Genomic DNA, 24,651 nt, shown 5'->3' with positions numbered 1-24,651 from the left:
TATTCCGTCCTCCATGGTAGGACACTTGACCATGCCATGCTTGCAGCAAGTAATCTGGTATCATTGCATGACAAAGCCTGGCAGCGTATGGTCCTGGTGTTTGCTGGCATTCAAGCAACATCCGTTCTTTATCTCGCTATGTAATCCTCAGGAGACTCATATCGCTCATGGTAACCTGGTTGAAATACGGGAATTTAATTAAGGGGACAGAGGTGGCCGCTCCTACTGGGCTGTTTGCCTGTGGCTGAAAAGAAATCCTTCCCTGCAGTTAGCCAAGCGCGCGGGGGGGGGGGGGGGGAAATTGGCCCTGAGCTTTTCACATTTGGCTAGCAGCGATCTTCTCTGATACCAGCCACGCGGTGGGGGGAGGGATAAAGCGATCATCCAGAGAATTGGATGAGGGGGGGGGGTTAGTTTGTTTTCTGCTGCTGAAGGTTAACAGGAAAACCGCAGCACTCAACGGGCTTTGCTTGGTATGTGGGAAAGGAGGGCGCAGAAGCTGAAAGACAATGGCTTACCATGGCCGCATGCAAGCCGAATTCTGTTGCCCGGACCTGCGTCTGTGATCTCTAGCAGCAAAGCCACAGGCACTCAATATTGAGAGGCAAAATGCGACCTTGCACAGAAATCACATGTGCTATGTAATGTGAATACTGTTGGTCACCGTGAAAGAGTATAAGCATTGTTCTGCAAAATGTATCTTTTTAAAAAATTCTCTCCTTTTTTCCCTCCCTCCAGCAGCTGCAAATTTTTCAAGCCTCCCTCCTCCGTCCCGAAGGCTATCTCAGATAAGGCGTCAGAAAAAGAAGACGCGAGACGAGATGTTCACAGAAGTCATGGAATCCATCCGCAGTGAAAGAGCTCATCTGAATGAGTGGAAGGACACGGTTTCAAAGTATAGGAAAAGGAAAGAAGCCAGTGAACGTGAGGACAGGAGGGACAAACGTGAGGAGAGGAGAGACGCTCGAGATGAGAGGTGGCGGCAGGAAGATCAGAGGAGGCAGGATGCAACGCTGGGGCTGCTGTGTGAGCAAACAGACATGCTCCAGCGTCTGGTGGAGCTTTAGGAATGGCAGCAGGATCACAGAGTGCCACTACAGCCCCTGTATAACCATCCTCCCCCCTCACCATGTTCCATAGCCTCCTCACCCAGACGTGTAAGAACGCGGGGGGGGGGGAAGGCTCCGTACACCCTCCCATTCCACCCCAGTGGACAGCCCAAGCAAAAGGCTGTCATTTTTTTAACCTTTTTTTAGTGGCCTTTTCCTTCGCGCCGATCCTCCTCCCCCCAAATCCCACCCAGGTTCTCTCCCTCTTTTTATAATCAATTCATAAAGAATAAATGATTTTTAAACGATGGTGACTTTATTTCCTTTTGAAAGCAAGCTGGGGGAAGGGGGAGGGTGGGTTCCTTACAGAGAATGAGTCAATAAAGGGGGCAGGTTTTCATGAAGGAGAAACAAACAGAAATTTCACACTGTAGCCTGGCCAGTCATGAAACTGGTTTTCAAAGCTTCTCTGATGCACAGCACTTCCTGGTGTGCTCTTCTAATCGCCCTGGTGTCTGGCTGCACGTAATCAGCAGCCAGGCGATTTGCCTCAGCCTCCCACCCCACCATAAAGGTCTCCCCCTTACTTTCACAGAGATTGTGGAGCACACAGCAAGCAGAAATAACAATGGGAATATTGGTTTGGCTGAGGTCTGAGTGAGTCAGTAACGATTGCCAGCGACCTTTTAAACGGCCAAATGCACATTCTACCACCATTCTGCACTTGCTCAGCCTGTAGTTGAACAGCTCCTGACTCCTGTCCAGGCTGCCTGTGTATGGCTTCATGAGCCATGGCATTAAGGGGTAGGCTGGGTCCCCAAGAATAACTATTGGCATTTCAACATCCCCAACTGTTATTTTCTGATCTGGGATGCAAGTCCCTTGCTGCAGCCGTTTAAACAGATTAGTGTTCCTGAAGACACGAGCGTCATGAACCCTTCCCAGCCAGCCCACGTTGATGTTGTTGAAACGTCCCTTGTGATCCACAAGTGCTTGCAGCACCATTGAAAAGTACCCCTGGCGGTTTATGCACTGGGTACCCTGGTGCTCCGGTGCCAAGATAGGGATATGGGTTCCATCTATCGCCCCACCACAGTTAGGGAATCCCATTGCAGCAAAGCCATCCACTATCACCTACACATTTCCCAGAGTCACTACCTTTGGTAGCAGCAGCTCAGTGATTGCTTTGGCTACTTACATCACAGCAGCCCCCACAGTAGATTTGCCCACTCCAAATTGATTCCTGACTGACCGGTAGCTGTCTGGCGTTGCACGCTTCCACAGGGCTATCGCCACTCGCTTCTCAACTGTGAGGGCTGCTCTCATCTTGGTATTCTGGCCCTTCAGGGCAGGGGACAGCAAGTCACAAAGTTCCATGAAAGTGCCCTTATGCATGCGAAAGTTTCGCAGCCACTGGGAATCATCCCATACCTGCAATACTATGCGGTCCCACCAGTCTGTGCTTGTTTCCCAGGCCCAGAATCGGCGTTCCACAGATAGAACCTGCCCCATTAACAACATGATCTCCAAAGCACCGGGGCCCGCGGTTTGAGAGAATTCTGTGTCTATGTCCATGTCCTCATCACGCTTGTCGCTGCACTGCCATTGCCGCCTCCTCCTCACCTCGTTTTTCTGGTCCTGGTTCAGCATAAACTGCACGAGAATGCGCGAGGTGTTTACAATGTTCATGACTGCTGTCTTGAGCTGAGCGGGCTCCATGCTTGCCGTGGTATGGAGTCTGCAGTGTTCACCCAGGAAAAAAGGCGCGAAATGGTTGTCTGCCGTTGCTTTCATGGAAGGATAGGTGAGGCTGTACCCAGAACCACCTGCGACAATGTTTTTTGCCCCATCAGGCACTGGGATCTTAACCCAGAATTCCAATGGGTGGGGGAGACTGCGGGAACTATGGGATAGCTATGGGATAGCTACCCATAGTGCAATGCTCCGGAAATCGACACTAGCCCCGGTACATGGACGCACACCGCCGAATTAATGTGCTTAGTGTGGCCGCATACATTCTACTTTATGCAATCTGTTTCCAAAATTCGAATTATATAAATTCAGATTAATCCCGTAGTGTAGACATACCCTAAGTGGCCAATCCAAAACTCATTGAAGTCAACAGACTCCAATTGATCACAGTGCACTTTGGATCAGGCCCTTAGTGTTGGAAGTCAGGAGGAGACTTTTTTCCTTTGACAGGATAAATTTCCATTTCATTCACTGTTCTAGCCAGGGAACTGTGCAACTGGAAGAGATCTCCCTCTGTTTTTTCCCCCTTTTCGCTCCCCGCCCCCGGATTAGGCTAGTGCGCTGGTTCTGAGTGGAGTAGTATACTTCACCACTTTCAGCTGTTGGCACTGTGCACCTGCTTTTTCATTTACACTAAGCCCCCTTTGGAGTGTAAAAGGGACCTTCTAGTGGGAGTAAGCATAAATCTACATCTACTTTAAGGCCCCTTTACACTGCCAGAGCAGTTTCTCTCTTTTCTTTTTCTCAACTAGATACATAATGGAAATCATCCCAAGCAATATGTAAGTGCTGGAGAAGCACTTATCAAAGTATTCTTCACTCTGTTATTCTGGTGAACCTTAAATGGAGTTACACCAGTATAACAAGATAATTTGTATATGCACAGTATATAAACTAGTGTGCATTCAACAAGATCACTTCTGAATTCTATTCTCTTCATTACAAAATATAATTCAAGGGCAATTACTGTGATTGCAGCTATCACTACACCTGCTTCATAAACCATGCAAAGCTGATTTTTTCTTCTTTGCAAAAATCTCACTCTTCCAGGGCTGTATTTTCATGGGTGCAATATCTTTTGCTTTGTTATAGGTCTCAACCGCTCCATCTGCTTCTTTTTCTTTCCCAAATCATCTTTCTATTTTAAGAAAAACTGCTTTATTCCTGTGCTTGGTTCTCTGTGTTCCTGAATAGGAGGCCTTGACCAACTCAGCTCCAAACGTCAAGGAAATTCTCTCTTTAGTTCCAATCTTCCAAAGAATATATCTTCTTCCTTTTCCTTTATGGTATTCTCTAGCTCTTTTAGATTCGCACACATGAGCTCTCCTGCAATCTTATTTAGCTATATCAAGTAGGTCTATCTATTTTGATGCATTTGATTCCTGGTTTTGCTTCCAGTTCCCTCTCTGCCTTTAGGTTAGCTTTGTACGGAGTAAGGTTAGTCAATTTCTGCTTGCACAGATCAATACCTTTACCAAAGCTGTTTCCCTTTGTTTGACAATACTTTTGACAGTCATGACCTCTTGCTTCAGGGTGATATTCCTTTCTATCTTTTCTTCTAACCTACAAGGAAGCAGCTTTTTCCAGATCAGGTACATTTGTTGGGTGATTTTAGTTGTACCTCAACTAACATTCAGCTCTTGATACTTATTATAACTGGGAGGATCAGACAATCCATAACCGGAGATAGCAGAAGAGGCAGGCATGTGAGAGGGCATTACAGGGACTAGGTACATTTGCAGCCAAAATCTGTACCATGTTACAAATCTTTTCACTGCCCTGCCCACTCCAAAAGCAGCAAGCAAACATTAGATCAAATGGGAAGGAAAATAGGAAAAAAGGGGAATGATTTTTACTTTCTATTTCCCTTTTGTTTCACTCATTTTACCTACTTGGCAAAATCACTTTTTTTTTCCATTTTGGTGAAGAGGTTCCAGTGGTGCAGTGCTGGGAGCTACTGTATAGCTATGACAGTATTAAATGGCCCAACAAGACAATCAGAGCCTGGCTTTGGACAATTAGTTTCCAAAGTCATATTCCTTCAAGTCCTTACACCCCCTAGCAAGATAAGCCTTAGATATTCCTGGACCTGAAAAGGTCTACAAAAGTGGCTGTAAGTATCAGTGTACAACGAATGAATACAGTATTTTAATTCATATATACCAGCGGTCGGCAATCTCTGGCATGCGGCTCGCCAGGGTAAGCACCCTGGCGTGCCGGGCCGGTTTGTTTACCTGCTGCATCCACGTGCAGTGTAAACATAACTGTAATCTCATGGAAAGTCAATGGATCATATGAAATTATAACTTTCTATTGACCTGCCACTTTCAAGGAGGGTGTTGAAAGAGATTTAAAAACAAACAAATTAATTGACCCACTATGAATGACCATACTGAGCCTGATTCACTTCCAGGCACTGTGGCATACTTCACAGTGGAGCGTGGAGCAAGTCAGTAAAGCCCACTATGTGGGTGAGGCCAAGTCAGACGTTAATTGTACTAACTAAGCACATCTTCCGGGCAGCCTCTACTACTAAGCCTCCTGTGATATTTAAAGCAGTCCTGTCAAGGTAGAAGGTACCCTGCCATGCCCTTTTATTGAAGCACCTCCCTCCCGTGTTGCTGCCCCTGCCATCACAGGGGGTATAGTTTGCATTTCCCTCCACCCAAAGGAGTGAATCTAATCACTTATTTGTACACTGTACAGGTAGAGCAAATCATTTTCCAATAAGGAAGCCAGCTGCTGAAAGAAGGTATTCACCGTTAGTAATGGAAAACAGATTAGGACGGCATTATTTACACTTGATAAATCAGCAATGGCATCAAAGAGAGTAGTATTACAAACTATTAATGAAAGACATAATAATGAAACAAATCACATAGTAGATCACAACAAAGTGATTCAGTGTAATGAATACTGATACTAAGTAGCTGAACTGTGCACTCTGGGGATACAGTTTTAAATCCATTCCAGTGTGCATGCTAGCAATGCAAGCACAAAGAGGATTTTGGAGGAGATAAATTGACCCTGTTTTCTTGCTAAGTCAGATCACATCCTACAGTAGATCTTCTGCATGATGATCTAACAAGGTATTTAAAAACAGAACTCAGCTTGCAGTACCCATGAGGTGTTTTTGTTTGTTTGTTTGTTTTAATCAAAATAGCCACTGTGGTTTTATTTCCCATGAACCTATCAGCCAACATACCTTATTTGAAAGAATGACATGAGAAAATAAACACAGGACTTTTTAAAAATGAAAACATGCAAATACTTCACCAGAATACATGAAAAATAAATTTAATACCTACATTTATGACAAAATTCATGTGATCACTGAAAGCATACAATCTACTGGTGCTCTGAAGGAGAGATAGGCCCATGCTATAAAATTCAGATCTAAAAACAGATTTTAAATCCTGCAAAGGATATGTCCACACTGCACCTGGGATAATGATTCCTAGCTCAGCTAGACAGACATGCACTAGCTTTGCTGGAGCTAGCGTGCTAAAAATAGCAGCGTAGGTGAGGGTGGCATGGATTAGCTGCCTGAGCACAAATCCACCCACATACTTGGGTGGCTAGCCTGAGACACTGCCTGTGCTACCATGGACTACACTTCTATTCTTAGTGTAATGCCGACAGGCCCTGGTCATCGGCAAGCAGGATCAAACCAAGGACCTCTGAAGCTTAGTGCATGTGCCTCTACCGCATGAGCTGAAAGCCAACTGGCTATTAGCTAAGGCTGTAGAGCAAACTCAATCTTTCTCTCTCTCTCTCTCTAAGTGGTCTCAGTGCCACTACATGGGATAGAACACCAGACCCAGGAGGTGTGTGGGTTACATGCTTCCCTAGATGAGGATGCACCTCCCAAGCGTCAGAGACTTCCCAGCTGAAATCCCAGATGAGCCCCCACTTGTAACGCTGACAGATCCTGGTCGTCGGCAGGCGAGATCAAACCAGGCACCTCTGGAGCTTAGTGCATGAGCTAAAAGCCAACTGGCTATTAGCTAAAGCTGTAGAGCAAACTCAATCTCTTTCTCTCTCTCTGAGTGGCCTCAGTGTCACCAGATGGGACAGAACACCACACCCAGGAGGTGTGTGGGTTAAACTAGCTCAAGCAGAGCTAGAATGTCTGTCTACACATGCTGGGAAGTGCACTCTCAGCTGCAGTGTAGACATACCCAAAGTTTAGGAGTGTTTAGATCCAGGATTTGGGGTTGACCTTCAAAAAGGAAGTGGCACCTTGCAAAATTCACATCTAGAACTGGATTTGTATTCTGATCAAGGAGTGTTCAATTCGTGATTTTGTTTTAGGCCCATCTATTCTATGAACACTAGAAGCAGCAACACTGGTAAAGTCAAAATAAACAGATAGTGAATTCATAAATAACAACATATACAGCCATAAATGCATTATTTATTATTATTATTTTGAGCATGTTGCAATTCAGAATTGTGGGAAAGAGAAGGTGTTAAGATTTTTCTTTGACAGTAGTTAAAAACCAGAAAGAGGATGTAATGATTATTACTACTGTAATGACAGCTGATGGAAATTCTCTTGTAGGTTTCTCAGTAGGTAGAGCCGTGGGATCTAAAGGTTCCTGTATCAATATTCTTCAAAAGATTATGCATCAAATCTCAATGGGAGGCCTGCACACACAGGGAGAACTAAATAATGGGTGTGAATTATTCAGTAAAGATAGAGCCAAAAGGACAATTTTTTCCATGGGTTAGTTTTGTGGAGGTGCAGTAATGGGACACAAAATGCATGGTGGTATGAAAGAGGTGTATGTTTTGTTTAAAAAGTGATCATGAGAAAATAGAAATTTTAATAAATATTGATCCTGAAACAGATTTTACGCAAGTATTAACTATGATGAACACACTTACACAAATCACCAAACACAAATTGTTTTCCTAAATGCTACTACATATACCCCATCCTGTGAATGCACATATCAGATTCAGAAAACCATGGTATAGCTCTAAATTTCTGCTTTATTTACAGTTCAATTGTGCAAAACTGATAAGAATTCCTAGTAGGATTGCAATGTGTTGTTCACATTAGACCTGTTTAATCTCCACTGATGTTTTTAATCTATTGTTTTGACAGTTCTCCATAATAATTACAGTATCTTCATCATTATAAAATACAAATAAATCAAATCAGCATGAATCTGAAGAAGCAGCATATTCACTATGAATCCTAGAAAACAATTATGCATAAAGCTGCACTACAGTGCGTCCATCATTTTCATCCTCAGCAAGCCACCTTGAAGGAAAAATATAAAAACCCATAATTGGTACATTAGGTACAGTATATCTGAAATCCAACAAATAGACAAGGAATAAGGGCCTGCTTCTGCTCCTTCTGATTTCAATGAGAAATTTGCCATTGACTTTAACAGGAGCAGAAGTGAGCTAAAAGAAAAAAGCACTATATAGATGATTTCACTGAGTGGCACAAATCTTGGTCAATTTAAATTAAGAAAAATATTTTAACAGATTATTGTATATGATATCATATTCCTAGGGCTAAGAATGCTACTATTTTAATCTGATGCCTCTTTATTGGCCCACAGACACCCCTGCCCCCTGATTTCCACAATAGCCCAGTTCTTCTCCAATAAAAGCCAGTGGAAGCTTTGTCACTGTCTTCAGTGGAAACAGGACTGGATACAAAGTTAAAATGTGCAGAGGAAATACTAATGCTAATACATACTACTTTAAACATAGCAATTTTTGTCTTCAAAAAGCTTTAAAAATAACTTTAAAAATTTAAAAATGACTTTCAACCCTTCTGTGAAGTATGTTGGATGGGCTAGATTCTCCTGGGTTATCTGGCCCCTTTGTTGCTCTGGTATAGTGAAGGGGTTGGAATTCCCTGGAGGCAAAAAGGGGTGTTCCCAGCTGTTGTAGAGCCAATTAATCACCAGTTACTCCTGCAACTGTGTCAGGGTGTAATGGCTGGTGTAATGGCCCCTGGGAGTCATAGACCTGACTCTGCTGTAAAATGTCGGGGCCAAGGCCAACCTCAGAATCAGGACACTACAATCAGCCGAGTAGACGATGGACACAGGTCAGAACCTGGTCCTATACCTATATACATAATCCATCCATGTTTCTTTAGAACACCCATCACCATGGAATCTTATTTTACATAAGGAATAACTGGGAAAGAGAGAGTAAGGCCAACCTTTTTACAAGTCTCCACTAATTTTGGATGCTCAACTTGAGACACCTAGGACATTTTCACAAATGCTGTGAACTCACAACTCCAGCCGAAGTCAATGGGAGTTACAGGTGCTCAACACTAGAGGTCTGAAGCTAAATATCCAAAAGACCAAGACATCTAAAATCACAGGATATTTTGAATGTTTTGGCTGTAGTGACTTGTCCAAGTTCACAGACGTATTTAGAGTCAGGATCAGAATCGGACTTTCTTGGCTCCCAAACTTGTTTTTGGACCACTAGACTATGACTCTTTCTCTAAAAGCAGGAAACTTGTGTAATGTTTATACTACTTTGTTCTGAGGCTACATTAAAATTATATTTTGCATCTAGAAATGGAGGATCACATAAACATAAATCTTTACTAGTGTTTGTTTCTATTGTTTAATTTGAAGCTTTATAAAAATGTGGAGAGTTCAGTGTATTGCAGGGAACATCACACTAAAGGTATCATTCAGTTATAAATTTCAATTCTGAGAAACAAGTGTATTGCTTCAATTTATCTGACACATATTTATGAAGAGCTGTAAATTATCAGTATGTTCATTAATAGTTAAGATTTAGGATGGGTTACTGCTTGTACAGTACTAATCTTAACCAATCCCCTCACTGTTTTTTCAGATAAACCCGTAAATTAGAGTTATGATTCTCTTTGTGTACCACTTGCATGAAAAAGCCTTCCTTTTAGCTTTAACCTTGTATAGCTAAATAAATCTCATGGCCTCTCTTCCAAACGGATAAATAGACACTGAAACTGAATATTTTTAAAAAAGCAATTGTGGAAATATAAAGTACAGTTTGCAGTATATGTTATTAAGAAAATAGCATTCCAAATAATGAAGACATTTAATGTATTGGCTTACAGACCTGCTGCAGTTGAAGCAATACACTTCATTTGTAGATGAATCTGTGATTTCTACTTTTTCCAGAAACCAGCCACTTGCTATAGAAGGAAAAAAGAGAGCAAGCAGACATTTAATATAACTCAAATGCAAACAAAGTATAGAAAAAAAAGTTTCATTTTCCAGTCCTTCTGTTATTCAGCACTATCACATGTATCCAATATAAATAACAAAACTGAAACACAGATAATCCAAGTTATTACCAACTCTTCTTCATTTTTAAAGAATATTCCTTTGACGTTTTTGACAGAAAATAAAAAGGTAAGCTTTGATTACATCTCAAATCATTTTTTTCAGCACTGAAAGGAGCAGTTAGTAAGTTAAATGAAGCAGAGTGCACAGCCATATGGCACAAATTCTTGAAATTAGATTTTGCTGGGTTTTTTTCCAGTGTGAAATGTTATCTAAGAACACACTACATGGCTAATGTATTTTGATCTACATTAGCTGCCAAAGTAATAAAAAAAAAAAAGTAGAGAATTTGTAAGTAGAAACAATCTTTAAGGAAATACAATGCTCTTAATAAAGCAATGGGAAAACAAGGCTTTTTGGCTGATATTTTTTATTTTTAATGAATTTATTTAGATTTGTGCAAACTAACTGGTGAGTACGAATGTTTCTTATATCAACATGTTTTCAGGACCAATTCAGAAAATCACCCTATTCAGGAGAACACTCAAAGATGTGGTTAACGTTAAGCATGTGTATAAATTCCACTGAAGTCAATGGAACTTCAATGGAGGCCTATGAGCAACAGGAGGAGATTAGGGAGTTCATGATCTTCAGAGGTGAAGAACGCTACACATTAGACATAAGAACAGCCATACTGGGTCAGACCAAAGGTCCATCCAGCCCAGTATCCTATCTGCTGACAGTGGCCAATGCCAGATTCCCCAGAGGGACTGAACCCAACAGGTAATGATCAAGTGATCTCTCTCCTGCCAGACTTTGAACAAACATCTTTCAAGTTTTCATTATGAAAGTTTTCATCTTTAAACAAACTGGTGCCTTTTGGGAATGTTTTGCCAAATGGAGAAATATCTGTGGTCCTGCTCCATCGTTGATTTATGCCACAGCACTCTTTGTTTCATTTGATATTACAGTGTGAACACTGCTTTTACAGTAGTGAATACACCACTACTATTTTGGTGTTTGTTCTTCGGAAGTTGGGTTTGACTGTAGAAGTATTTCATGTATACACTTGGAAGCCAAATAGAAAAAATACTATTATTTGTTGAAATTGTATATGGGTGCCTCTGTGCATACTTTGTATGTTTTGGGAACAAGATACAATATTATAATCCTTTAATCTGATTTGTAGAACCATGGACAGAGTATAAAAGAGGACAAAAAATCCTTTACAAAATATTTTGCAGAATCTCACCTATTTGCATAAAAAGGTCAAAGCGTGCCAAAGTTTCTTATTGCTCATGAATGGTTATTAACTGATAACTATGTAGAACCTAGGATATAAGGATGCCCACATTCTCAGTCTCCAGTTCCCAAGAGTCACTTATAGAGATAGTGAAGTACTTTTGGTACTCTTCTAATTAAATCTTCTGAATTGTTTCATATATCACAGACACTACTCATAAGATATGACATTTCATGGAAATCTCTGACTCATCGTGCACATTATTAGTGATTATTAAAAATCTCTCTCTCTCCCCCCCCCCCCCCCCCCCCCCCCCACACACACACACACACACACACACAGAGGAAGGCATTTTTGCTATCCTGGAGAGTTTACAGTCTAGGGCTTTACTGTTATCTAGGGAACTCCAATTGACTTCAATGAGAGTTTCATGCTTGGGGGGCTTGTTGAGTCAGGGCCTATATTAGACAACAACAACAAATGTAAGACAGGACATGGTGTGGCATTTATGTTAAAGGAGGGAGTGGGGGTTACAGATAATGTGTAGCAGAAAGCAAGTGTTCTCTTTGGGGTGGGAACAGTCTTTTTTTCTGTGTTTGTACAGCGCCTAGCACAATGGGGTCTTGGGCCAGGCCTAGGACTCCTATACACTATGGTAATATAAGTAATAATAATAATCATAAGTGTTGCTTGAAGAGAGTTTTAGGGAGAGATTTGAAGGTCAAAGTTAGGGAATTAGGTGGATGACAACACAGCGACTGTTCAACGCACAGGGGTCAGCACTATCGAATGTGGCATAAGGAGCAAGGAGACAGAGAGGAAAGATAGTCTTGTTGTGGAGGTGCCGGACTGGGATTCAGAAGACCTGGATTCAATTCTCTGGCTCTGCCATGGACTTCTGTGTGAATTTCCCAGGACCTTAGTTCCCCATCTGTAAAATGAGGATAATAATCCTTCCTTTCCTTTGCCAGACTTGTCTATTTAGACTAAATTATTTAGGAAAGGAATAATGTCTTACTGTGTGTGTGTGTTCAGCACCTAGCACAATAGTAGCCCAAGTTTTGCTGGAGTCTCTAAGCTCCACTGTAACACTATTATTAATACTATTAAATAAAAAGGAGCATTAAGATGAAAGGTTGAGGGAGAGAATAAACAGCAGGAGGGGGAGTAGTGGGATTTTATTTATTATTGATATTTTAATAGATATGTTTTTTCAAACTCCAAATTAGCCACCAGCCCACTCTGATGAACAATCACTGCAAAGTTTCCAGGTCATATAGCTTCCAAAAAGATAATGATACAGTGTTGTGTGGGTTGTGAATGAGAGTTAGCAATAAAGGTCCAACTTTGGAGTCAGCAGGACCTGCCATCATCACAGATTTGTCCAGTGCTTCCTAGTTATGATAAACTTGTGACCTCTTTTAATGGCCCATGTGGTCAAAAATGTGAATTTTATTTGGCTCTTTAATTAAAGCATTGGGATCAATATCAATTGATTTTTGTCACATCAGATAGGGCAGTTTTAGCTGAGCGATCTGACCAGAATATCTCAGTACAGATTTCTTAGATTCAAGCTATCGGTTGTTCTCTGATTCCATTTTTATATTTCTAGTGTACTTTTTTTTTTTTTTTTACTAGGACTGTTAACTAAAGCAATATAAGTTCAAGACATTATATCTTGCGAGTATTACTTCTTTTGCTTTGTTAACTTTTGGTCTTATGGAATACTAAAGTTGCATAGTTAAATATGGCTCTCTCTGGTGCGACACATTGTCTTCAATTCAAACTTCTAAACAAACCAATTTTTACATTTTCTCCCTCTGATTTTTTAGATAATGCACCAAAATATAAAAATGTTTCAATCTAGTCTTCACTTTTAGGGCTCAATCCTGCAGCATTTAGTAGGAGTTTTGGGTGAATAATGACTGCAGGATCAGACCTTGAGAGATGCAGAAGTATGCCAATGTAATAGGTTTCTTTTATAAACCATTGGCTAGATCCTCAGCTGGTGTAAATCAGTGTAACTCCATTGTCTTGAATGGAGTCACTGTTGCTACGTGGATTTACACCAGCTAAGGGTCAAGCTCTATATCAGTTGTAATGAGTTTACAGGCATTTTCAAATGTCAAGCAGATCCTTAAAATCTATATTCTGCTTACAAACATATTTAAAACATATAGAGAGTACTTACCAAATCCTTTCCCATCATGGCCAATTTCTATAGAACGCAGTCTTCCTAAACTCTTTGTCTTAATCTTGAATATGTCAGACTTCAAAATTGAAAAAAGGCAGCTATTAAAATGTAATAAGTCAAAGTCTGGAAAGTAGCACGCTTGCCTAGCTCAGTTTTGAGACCGTTCAAATGTAACCGAATGGAAGAAAACTAGATGGCTGACAATACAAATGCATTACTACTACTAATGTAGGTCTTTTGGTATAGGCTTTGTGTTGCTAGTCTTCCTTCAGTTTAACATGAAAGATGTACTACTCAAGTTATATTTGAATGATTCTTACCCTTTTATTGGTTTTCACACACAAGAGAGATGTTTCTGCTTGGTACATTATGAATTGTCAACCAGATAAAGTAATAATACCTTTTATTATTTTTGGTTTATGATACACAAACATGCCTCTGAGAATATAAAGATAAGTGATTTTTATTCTGTTTACTGTCAGACCTCTCAAATGCTCCACATTTTGGTTCAAAATACGGGTTTGTTTCATATATCATAGGAAGGAGAAACAGCAACTTTTTTCATTAAGGCATTTCTCCGAGAAATCAAAAGGCAACCACGGCACGCATCTTTGGGGAATGCGGTTGGATTGCTCCAAGGTTTTCCATCTATCTGATCCCATGTCCCAGTGGACTATGACAACTGGTGAATGTTACTAAATCTGCAGGCACAAGCAGATTCTTTCTCTCTTTGCTCCTTCTGCCTGCAGCAACAACTTTCCCCACCTCCACTAACCCTCTGCCCATGGAGGATGATATATGGGTGAAGATCCACCAGAAGACATTGGCAGGCAGCATGGCCAGAGCTACTCAGGACAACTGTAAGTGAAGAAGGTTTGGGATGGTTGGGAGTTCAGCTACAGAGTATGAGATAATGATTTAGGATTCAAGAGTGAAACACCCAGACTAGACTCAGTCATCATCTGTCAAGAGTCATTAAGGAGAAAATCTGAGGAGGGAAGATATTCTATTTCCATGCCTCCAAGGCGTGACACCACCAAACAGTTCAAGGTAGCCTGTCCGGTGGACAACTGGATCTATGCTTATGTGGTATTTGCCGATGTAATGTGTTTTTAAAAAAGGTGGTGGGGGGAGAGAGGGAATAATATTTTATTCATATATTTGGTCATGATTCAGATACTTTGTGGCTATGACATGATATGGATTTTCAGCTTACTGTAGCCAAGCATCTGACAATGGCCTGGAGTAGAAGCACATCAGACTCTGACTGGAATGCATGCAGTCCTTTTATCTAGTTAAAAGGCTGCACAATATTTGTGGCTGACAGGATTCTTTACAGTGCCAGGTTCCATGACAAATTTGAATGCTGGAATTTAGTAGGGTAGTATACTTCCACCCAGCATGCAAATGCAAGTACTAGTGTTCCAGGTTTGCATAGCAGCAACACACACACAAACACTTTGTATTTATGTGATGCCTGTAGTAAAGTGGGTTCATTCAGATGCCACAGCAATGGGCCTAAGTAACAGAAAGGCCCCAGAGGCACTTAGGGCTTGTCTACACTACCAAGGGTGACCAGACGTTCCGATTTTATCGGGACTGTCCCGATATTTCCTTGTTTGTCCCGTGTCCCAACCGACTGGACAAACAAGGAAATGTTCCAGAGCTTGGAAGTGCTCGCACCCCCTCCTCCCCCCATTGGCTCCCTCCCCGAATCCCCGCCTCTTCCCCAGGCTCACCATTCCTCCTCCCTCCACAAGCGCTGGAGGGAGGCCCCGGAGACGCAGGGGAAGCGCGGTGCTATCCCACAGAGGCATCGGCAGCCCAGGCCCGTTTGTTCCCCTGCGGGACCCGAGCGGGACGGGGGTCTGGGGCCTGCTGCCCCCACTCTGGGGGCGCCGCGGGATAGCACCAGTTGGGCAACCAGCCCAGACGTGACTGGCCATGGGCTGGGCGCAGCGTGCGCGCTGCTGGGTCCTCACAGCAGGCCCAGGCTCGGGGGGTTTGGGCCCGGGCGCCAGAGCCGCAGCCGCCGAGCTTGGCCATCGGCCGCTTTCTCCCCCCGCGACAGTGGGAGCTGCAGCAGCGGCTGCTCCCTAGTCCCGCTGCCCGGGGGGGAGAACAGCCGCCGCTTGGCCCCGCGGGCTGCCCCCCTACTCTCCCTACCGCCCAACTGAGTCCTGCCTGCTCGAGGCCAGGCCAGACTCTCACTCACCCTGGCCCCGCGCTTCCCCTGCCTCTCCTGGGCCTCCCTCCAGCGCTTGTGAAGGAAGGGTGTTTTTTTTTTTTGCCTCGCCCTCTCCCGCCATGCCCCTGCCCCCCCCACCCCCCCCCCGCGTCCCGATATTTGACTTGGGTGATCTGGTCACCCTAACACTACCGCACAGGGTCGATCTAAGATACCATGTTTTCACTGCGGTAAGTTGACAGCTGACGCTCTCCTGTTGACTCCACTTGCGCTTCTCGTTCTGGTGGAGTACCGGAGTTGACAGGAGAGCACTAGATGTGATGATCGACCCCCGCTGGATCGATCGCTGCCTGCTGATTCGGTGGGTAGTGTAGACATGCCCTTAGAGTCACTAGCAGTAAGAGATTCTCCACTTCTATTAGAATAGAAGTCCTGGAATAGCTACTGTATCACATGATCATTCTGGTGAGGAGGTTAAAATGTAGGATTGTGTTTGTTTTGGTGGTTTGATGAGATTTTTTTGGAGACTTTATCAAGGATTTAAGATATAATTTCTAGCTAAACACTTAAAGATGGCTGGGGTCATGTCTCATTTAGTGGAGACTGCAGTTCTTTAAAAGTCCTGACCATGAATGACCTGTCCAATCTGGAGACAAACACATCACACAACATAGACTCTGCAGTGCTTACCTTTCCTCTTTCAAAAGGATCTTGATGTTCCAGTGGTTTAGTGAGCTGAACTAATTCAGATGAGTCCTCATCCCCAAATAAAATTACATGCACATTGGCATCAGTTCCTGCTCCCTTCTTGTCACCAGTATACACTTTAATTATGTATTCTACCAGACTTTCCGGGGGGCTTTTTTCCTTATTTAAAGCGTGATCTATTTCATTTTTGAGTTTAACTCCTTCCCTGCTCACAAAAGATACTGGGATCTCTCTCCTTATTTCAGGTTCATGGGCATCCATAGAGAACACTCTGCAAGGCAAAACCATATACAGTAATGTGAAACTGTAGTATATTTTAAGTTAGGAAAACATGAATTTCCATCTGAGTGCTAAAGAGAGAATCTAGCATGAATATTTTTGCTAAATACCCAGCAATTAACATACTATGTAACAAAAGTCGCTTTTGATCAATTGCCTGATTTATGTTTTTAAGATTAGCTTAAAAGGACCAAGCTTACTCATTCACTTCAAATATGTAGACAGGTTCTTGTTTTAGTGCTTCCTTCAAATGTAAAGTTTTAACATCCAGTTTGCAGTCTACAAACAGAAACAAAATAAAATTAAGATACTCAATTGTACAGCCAGAATTTATGTGGAATCTGGCAATTATATAGTTATAGCATTCTTATTATACTAAAAATATAGCTTCTTAGTCAATCAAAATACAACTTAACTGCCCGCTTAACAAATTTTGCACCATTATAGCTTCCCCTATTGAAATGGTCTAATTGCAGGATTATCATTCTAAACGTCAACTTTCAAGTTTAGGGCAAGATTGTTCTCTGATCCTAGGCAGATTTGCAAAGGCATCAGGCCCTCCCCACCCCCTGGATGGGCCATGCAGGTCTGACTCTGAGCATGACTGTGTGGTGTTGGGAGAGCAGAAGCTGTGTGTGATGTTGTGCAGTCTATATGGTTTTATAAAAACATAATAAGAAGTGAATATAATGTAACTGGTATAGTTTTATAAAAATATGATAATAAGTGAATATAATGTAACTGGAATATGCTTCATGCAAAAGGTCTCTTGTACAAAGCTTATAAACTACTGAGTGTGATCATCCTATTTGTATAAATGTACCATTCTTGTATCTAAAACTAGAAATATGAAATATAACTCTGAGGGCCTATTGTAATTATGCAAAGTGTGGGCCTTTAATAGTGGTTTGGAATCTTGATGACTCCCATTAACCAGGACCATTGTCTGCAGATGGCTCTGTTTTACCTGTAAGTCTTCCTGTATATGTGTGTGCTGGCAAGTGGGTAATGAAGTCTTGCAGTGACATGTGATCATGTCACCTGACCTGGAATCCATCTTTAACCTGGTGCTTTTCCAGTTGGGGGGGTGTGGAAACCCAGAGAGACAAAGGGTTCCCGCCTTATGCAAAAGATATATAAAGGGGTGGAACAGAACAAAGGGAAGAAAGGAGCCATCATGAAGAATCCCCTAGCTATCACCTGAGCTGGAACAAGAGCTGTACCAGGGGAAAGAATTGTGCCCAGGCCTGGAAGGTGTCCAGTCTGAGAAAAAAACTTACTGAAGCATCTCTGAGGGTGAGATTATCTGTATTCAGTTTGATTAGACATACATTAGGTGGCAGCTCCCAAGGGGGTTTCTGTGAATCAACCCGTCACACTGTGTATCTGATACTCTCCCTGCAGGTAGTAGTTGAGGAGTGCTCCCCATACAACACCTAAGGTATTGGTCAGACAGGAGGAGTGAAATGAGATGCATCCCAAAAAGGGATGTTGCAACTTCCCACTCAGCACAAAAGGGGAGAAGAGGAAGGATTGAACTCTGAGTCACAATTCCTTCCCAGAGCTCCTGCTGTGACACTGAAGCTACATAATTCCCATTATTCAGGCTGAATTTATTGGCTCTATTTAGCTTTTAATGATTAAAATATATTTTCCTCCCTTTGTCCTAGTTCGGTAAACTAGGAATCCCAACAGCTTTAATGATCTTAATAAGGCCACTAAGCACTTAGTCCAAGGATGATTTTATAAACGTAAAAAGCGACAAAGGGTCCTATGGCACCTTATAGACTAACAAACGTATTGGAGCATAAGCTTTCGTGGGTGAATACCCACTTCGTCAGACGCATGCGTCACCCACGAAAGCTTATGCTCCAATATGTCTGTTAGTCTATAAGGTGCCACAGGACTCTTTGTTGCTACCCCTCTGTTACTTTATAAACATAGTCCAAAGAAGATGATAAACTTGAGGAACCAATTTGACCACCCTTACTCATGGCAGTTATTACTTTACTACATGAGTAGTCCCTCTGAAATCAATGATAATACTATAAATCAGTAAGGGTGGCAGAATCTGGTCATACTTAAGCTTGACACTGCCTCTCTGAAGTGTGTATTACAACACATATTGAACTGAGGAGAGATTTCAAGCCTTTTGTGAAAGATCACAGTGAGTCAATGGCTGTCAGGAATAAAACCGAAGAGTCCCCCCAGTCAGTTTACTGCTTAACTTCCAGACAGTCTGACTCCTTCACAATGAAAAATAAATTATACAGACAATTATGAAAAATAAAGTCTCCTGCTTTACCCCAGAATCTTGCATTGCCAAACAGTATTTTCAGACATGCTTGGAAAAACCTTGTTTCTCTTGTTTTGCCTGCTACCCTTTGGCACAGTTTTAGAGGCACATTCAGTGATTTAGAACAGTCAGTCATATGGGTGCTCTGAGCTGATCAACAACTTCTATTATTGAGATGGAATGCAAAACTGAAGTGTTGAACCAAAAAGTAGTTCGCTGCATTAGTAATCATTAATAATACCTTGCTCTCACATTGCATCTTTTGGTCAAAATCTCAGTATGTTTTAAAAACATTAAGTCTCACAATTGTCCTTAGTACTATATTCCTACTATATTCCTCCCCTTAAAGGTGAGGCATAGAGAAGATAAAGGCCTGACCGTACTTTCATGGAAGTCAAAACTCCCACTGACTTAATCGGTGCAAGATCATTCTTAAATGATCCACAGTGAGAGTTCAGCAGAGCTGGGAATATAAATAAAAAGTAGTGAATTCTAGCACTAACCATTAGACAGACAGTGCTCCCCTCCCTATCTTTTCATGAACTATATTTAATATTTTCCTAAATCATTTACTGGGATAACAGAGAATTTGCTTCATTTTCTTTTCTTGGGAAAGGAAATAGTTTACTTCCTTGATGCAATCAACTATGTGGTCTATAGTTCCTTGGATTTTAGCTAGTCAAGACCTAGATCTTTGCCATGTCAGATTAGAACCTAACAACAGCCAGAAGAAATCACTATGGACCTGATCTCACAGTGTGTGCACAGTAACCCATTACCTTCGATAGGAATTTTGCCTGTGCAAGGTCTGCAGGACCAGACTCATTGGATATCAGATGTATCTAGCAAAAAGTAACTTACTTGTTTTGCTGCTGATGGAGAGGACAACTTTATGCAGTTCTCCCAGGTCAACAGCATCCATTTGAGCTGTAAATGACTGCAAAAAACATTATCCAATGATACAATCGTAAGATACATTCAATTCACTATATTATATAGGAAGAAAAGAAACAAAGATTGCAAATAGAATATAAATGAATTAACTTAAGGGGAAATTTTCAATAACTTTGAAATGAAATACCTCATTGTCCTCTCCTTGCTGGGGATTCTGCAATGGCCAGCAAAGGATTCTGTCTCCTGTGTCACCATTGATTCCACACACACACACAGTCACAAGTACTACATTCCTCTTGTTCAAAACATTGCTGGAAAACACTGTTACATGATATGTAATCACTGCAAGATCAAAAGGAGAGACATCATGTCACTACCAAAAAAACAACTTTCCACAGGTATTTAACATTGCAGCAACATACTGTCTGCTGACATAAGACAATTCAAAAATTGATAGAGATAACAAAAAAGTGAAGCAATCAAACTGTTTCCAACCTTTTTCTTAATGTTATTCTGCAATTCCCTTTGCCAAACATTAGCAATTGTCATAAACCCACAAATGAATGGTCTGCAACTTTTGGTTAAAACAATAGACATGTGAGTTTAATTTGCCTTTTCACATGGTTAAGGACAGCACTCACATTCTGGAATGAATAAATAGATCCTTTTTACCTGGGAAATACATAATGGGTAAAAAAAGGTCAATGATATGCAGGCTCCTAAATCACTTAGGTGCTTTTGAAATTTTTACTGCATGTGTTTTGGGACTTGGATATAGTCAGTATGGACAGTGCCTGAGTACATTTTAAACTGTTTGAAGTTTATGGACCAGATTCTCGACTAGGGTAAATTAACAAAGATCCATTGACATCAAAGTGGCTATATCAAGTTACACCAGCTGAGGATCTGGCCCTATCCATTTACATTTTCTTAACAGAACTAAATTATATTAAATTACTGGATATTCAACTCTCTTCAACTTTCAGTCACACTGTTTGCTGCCGCTCCTGCACTACTAGAGAAGCAGATGTATCTTGTTCTTCCAAAAGGCTTTTGTAGGTTGGTGATAATAGCTCAGATTCATCAACCCCCTTCAGCCTGCTGGCACGGAGTGGCCACCTACATCCGTTGAAAGGCGAATAAGACAAGAGGCTATCCAGGTTCAGGTTGACCAGCAATCATGCTGCTTCCTCTGACAGCCTCTATGTCTAGTGAACTGTAAAATGTGCAGGGTTCTCTATATGAACCAAACTTTGCACAGGTCACACCGATCTAGCCTCACACCTGGTAGACAGGGGTCATCTTTAGTGGTGAGGAAGTAGCTCTTGTTCCATGCCTAATGGATAGCAGCATCCCCTCAGAAGAATATATCAGTGGATTTCATAATCCCATTTTATAACATGTATCCCTTTTAACAATAAAACATATAATTTAAACAATTTGAAATAACTGTAATATCTTCAAAGTGCGGTTTATCTGATGCTATACTTATGGTTCCAGAACTGCCATTTATCCTCATTAATTATATTATATTCAAAATAGTATTTATTTGATTGCTTAATTAATTGGCAATGTGACAATTAGCCACTATTGGGATTGGTCACCTTGGGTGCAGGAATACCTGTGTACTTCCCCATCTCACCCACAGACCAATGTGGTGGGAGGAGCACAGTTAGGTCTAAAATGGAAAGCAAGAGTTGATGTTAACTATGGAGCTGTCCAACCATAAAATCTGTTATACTGGCAGGAAGGAAGAGAGAGCAAGAGACACAAAGAACATATGCACTAGGGAGGGGAGGAGCATGAGCAAAAAACAACCTTCCAAGGGGGGCAGTGTGAGCAAAAAACCTAACTGGCTTCAAGACTGAGCTTGATACATTTATGGAGGGGATGGTCTGATGAGACTGCCTACGATGGCATATAGCCAATCTGTGACTGCTAGGAGCAAATATCCCCAATGGCTGGTGATGGGACACTAGATGGGGAGGGCTCTGAGTCACTATAGAGAATTCTTGCCTGGTGTCTGGCTGTTGGGTCTTGCCCACATGCTCAGGGTCCAACTGACTGGCACATTTGGGGTCGGGAAGGAATTTTCCCTTGGGTCAGATTGTCAGAGCTCCTGGGGTTATTTTTGCCTTTCTATGGAGTATGGGTCACTTGCAGTTTTAAACTAGTATAAATAGTGGATTCTCTGTAACTTGAAGTCTTTAAATCATGATTTGAAGATACCCATACCTCAGCCAGAGGTCAAACTAGATGGTCCCTTCTGGCCTTAAAGTTTATGAGTCTATGATTTAAAAATATGACAGAGATGCAGGGCTGTTTTGCACAATAAATTCTGTATAACTTTGTGCATTAAGGATCACTTTGAACTCCACATGTGCTACTTGCTGTGGAGCTGTTTAAAGCACTCTTGGACATAAAAAGGGAAAGACTTGGGGGGAAATGTGCTTCATGCTATACTAGCTCTCTGCTTCACTGTGATTACAAAATATATTTACAAATCCCTCCTTGCAGATTTCTGAGGCATATGCAGAAACAGATAAATACAAACGAGATGCAGTTCTTACCTGGAGAGTTATCAAACAATATGTTCTCAAAAGAGAGTAGTAAATATTATATACACACATAGAATATACTCTATTTTATATAATAGTAATAATACTACCATTTGTGGCACATCAGAAGAGCTCAAAGTGCTTTACAAAGGAGGTTAATATCTTTATGTTACAGATGGGGAAACTGAGGCACTGAGCGGTGACATAAGTTGTCCAAGGTCACCCAGTACACCAGAGGCAGAGCTGGGAACAGAACCAAAGTCTCCAAAGTCCCACTCCAGTGCTCTCTATTCATAATTCCACACTGCCTGACTGTATATACACACACTTATGTGTTTTAGAGATCAGTCTCCTCCATGAAGCACACCTGAGTGCCTAGATATTTTTAATAACCATTTGGATTCTGTGTATAAAAGGTGAAAATAACTGATCTTATTCTGCATTCCTGCAGAGATCTCTGAGAAGTATGAAGTCTGATTCCAAATTATGGCATTTAAGCGTTTAGTGCTAGCCAAAGCATTCAAGAAAAAGAACAGATGATCATACTGAGATTTCTCACTTAAAGTTAGGCATGTCTGTGAGCACCTTGCTGAATCATGGGCATAAGGGTGAATAAGGTCAATGGAAGGACTAGTATTGAGTTTAATAGGCTTTGGATCAGGTCCTTAGTGAGCGGACTCGGTGTCTACACTTAAATGAATGGATGCTCTTCTGAATAAGAACTAAATACAAACTGATTAATATTAAATAAAAAAATATTTGGCCTGTTTGTTTTGCCAAGGGTATATTCTGATAAATACTAAATCTGAGGAAGAGCTCTGTGTAGCTCAAAAGGTTGTATCTTCTACCAATAGAAGTTAGTTCAATAAAAGATACTACGTCACCTACCTGGTGTCTCTGGGACCAACATGGCTACAACAACACTGCAAACATTTGATTTTGTGTCATTTGGGACTGTACAGGTATTTACTATCTCACTTGTAAAAATATTAAAGGGTGAAAAGACAGTTTCAGATTAAAAGATCCCTTCTGCTTTGCTAAAACAAAGATGGTGCCCATAAGACAAATTTTGAGCTAATTTTTAACAAACATAATTATTTGGACTGTACAAACATACGAAAAATAAAATCACTTGTTAGAAGGTGAGCTATAATAAGTAGTGTTGTTAGCACCACCAGCAGCAGAACAAACAGAGTAGAAACAAAGAAAGGAACATTTCCTAATGCTGTTCTATATGACTCATAATGTTCATAGGCAATACATAAAAATATATTTCCACTGCACACTTTATGGTACAGAAATTAAGAGAAGTGAATAACGTTTTCCCTAATAGATATATTTTGAATTCTGATCTAGATTTTATTAAATGAAGACAATAAAATATCCTGCTTTTATAAAGATTTCAGCGGTATTATTAGAACTTGTTAACCTTCTGGACCATTCTACCTCTTTAATATAGATTTATACCTACCAGAAAGTGCTGCTTTTAATGGCCACTCTACAGGGAGCTCAATCCATCTGTCTCCATTAAGAGAAGAAGAAAGTGTTTTATTTATGGAGAGACTAAAGGTATCCAGGGTTGCTGTGTTCTGCATTTTAAAGTGATGAAGAGACAACTGGAATGTGTTATTTCCCAAACTCTGAAGCCCAAATCTCACTTTATAAAGCATCCCTAAGTCAGATGGGAAATGTACCTAGGAAGTAACAAAACAAAAAGTTAACATCCAGAATGATTAAAAAAAAAAAAGAGTGGGATTTTCAAAAGTGCTCAGCAGTGGCTTAATTCTGCTCCCACTGAAGTCAATGGCAAAACCCCCATTAAGTTCTAAGGCAGCAGAGAGCAGACAACAGCGAGAGCTTTCTGAAATCCCATATTTATCCTTTAGTGGTAGGGTGACCATACATCCTGTTTTGGCCAGGACCGTCTCTTTTTTAAGCCCTGTCCTGACTTTTTTGGCAAAGTGGACAAATGCCCACTTTTGTCAAAAAAGTGGGGTGCAGTGCGGAGGAACATGCGGTGGGGAGAGGGGCGAGCAAAGATGCCAGCCCCATGGAGGGGGGAGGTTGGGCTGGAGGCGGGAGGAGGAAGGGTTCCAGTGCATGTGGGACCAGCAGGGTTAGAGTGACCAGTGACAGCCTAAAGCAGGGGGCCAGCAGGGTTAGAGTGACCAGTGGCAGTTGCGGGGCACCTTTGGTGAGCAGCTGGGGCCAGCCGCATGAGGTGG

The 24,651-nt window shown here is 41.5% G+C and overlaps 1 protein-coding gene across 1 annotated transcript in view; it reads right to left on the bottom strand.

Moving 5' to 3' along the window:
• Positions 1-6,075: 6,075 nt before the first annotated feature.
• The window catches only part of RP1 (RP1 axonemal microtubule associated), a 297,670-nt gene continuing 279,094 nt past the window's right edge, over positions 6,076-24,651 (bottom strand). The window contains exons 53-60 of the mRNA XM_065585560.1: positions 23,898-24,120; positions 20,056-20,210; positions 19,836-19,911; positions 16,879-16,957; positions 16,382-16,670; positions 13,501-13,579; positions 9,900-9,975; positions 6,076-8,073 (exon numbers count right to left, since the gene is read on the bottom strand). Coding sequence (XP_065441632.1) covers positions 8,019-8,073; positions 9,900-9,975; positions 13,501-13,579; positions 16,382-16,670; positions 16,879-16,957; positions 19,836-19,911; positions 20,056-20,210; positions 23,898-24,120 — 1,032 coding nt within the window. The 3' untranslated portion in view covers positions 6,076-8,018. The remainder of the gene's footprint in view (positions 8,074-9,899; positions 9,976-13,500; positions 13,580-16,381; positions 16,671-16,878; positions 16,958-19,835; positions 19,912-20,055; positions 20,211-23,897; positions 24,121-24,651) is intronic.

The sequence above is a fragment of the Chrysemys picta genome, chromosome 2 (assembly GCF_011386835.1).
Source record: "Chrysemys picta bellii isolate R12L10 chromosome 2, ASM1138683v2, whole genome shotgun sequence".
Lineage (NCBI taxonomy): Eukaryota > Metazoa > Chordata > Testudines > Emydidae > Chrysemys > Chrysemys picta.
The sequence above is the reverse complement of the archived record's forward strand: the minus strand, read 5'-3'. Positions and strand labels throughout refer to the sequence as shown.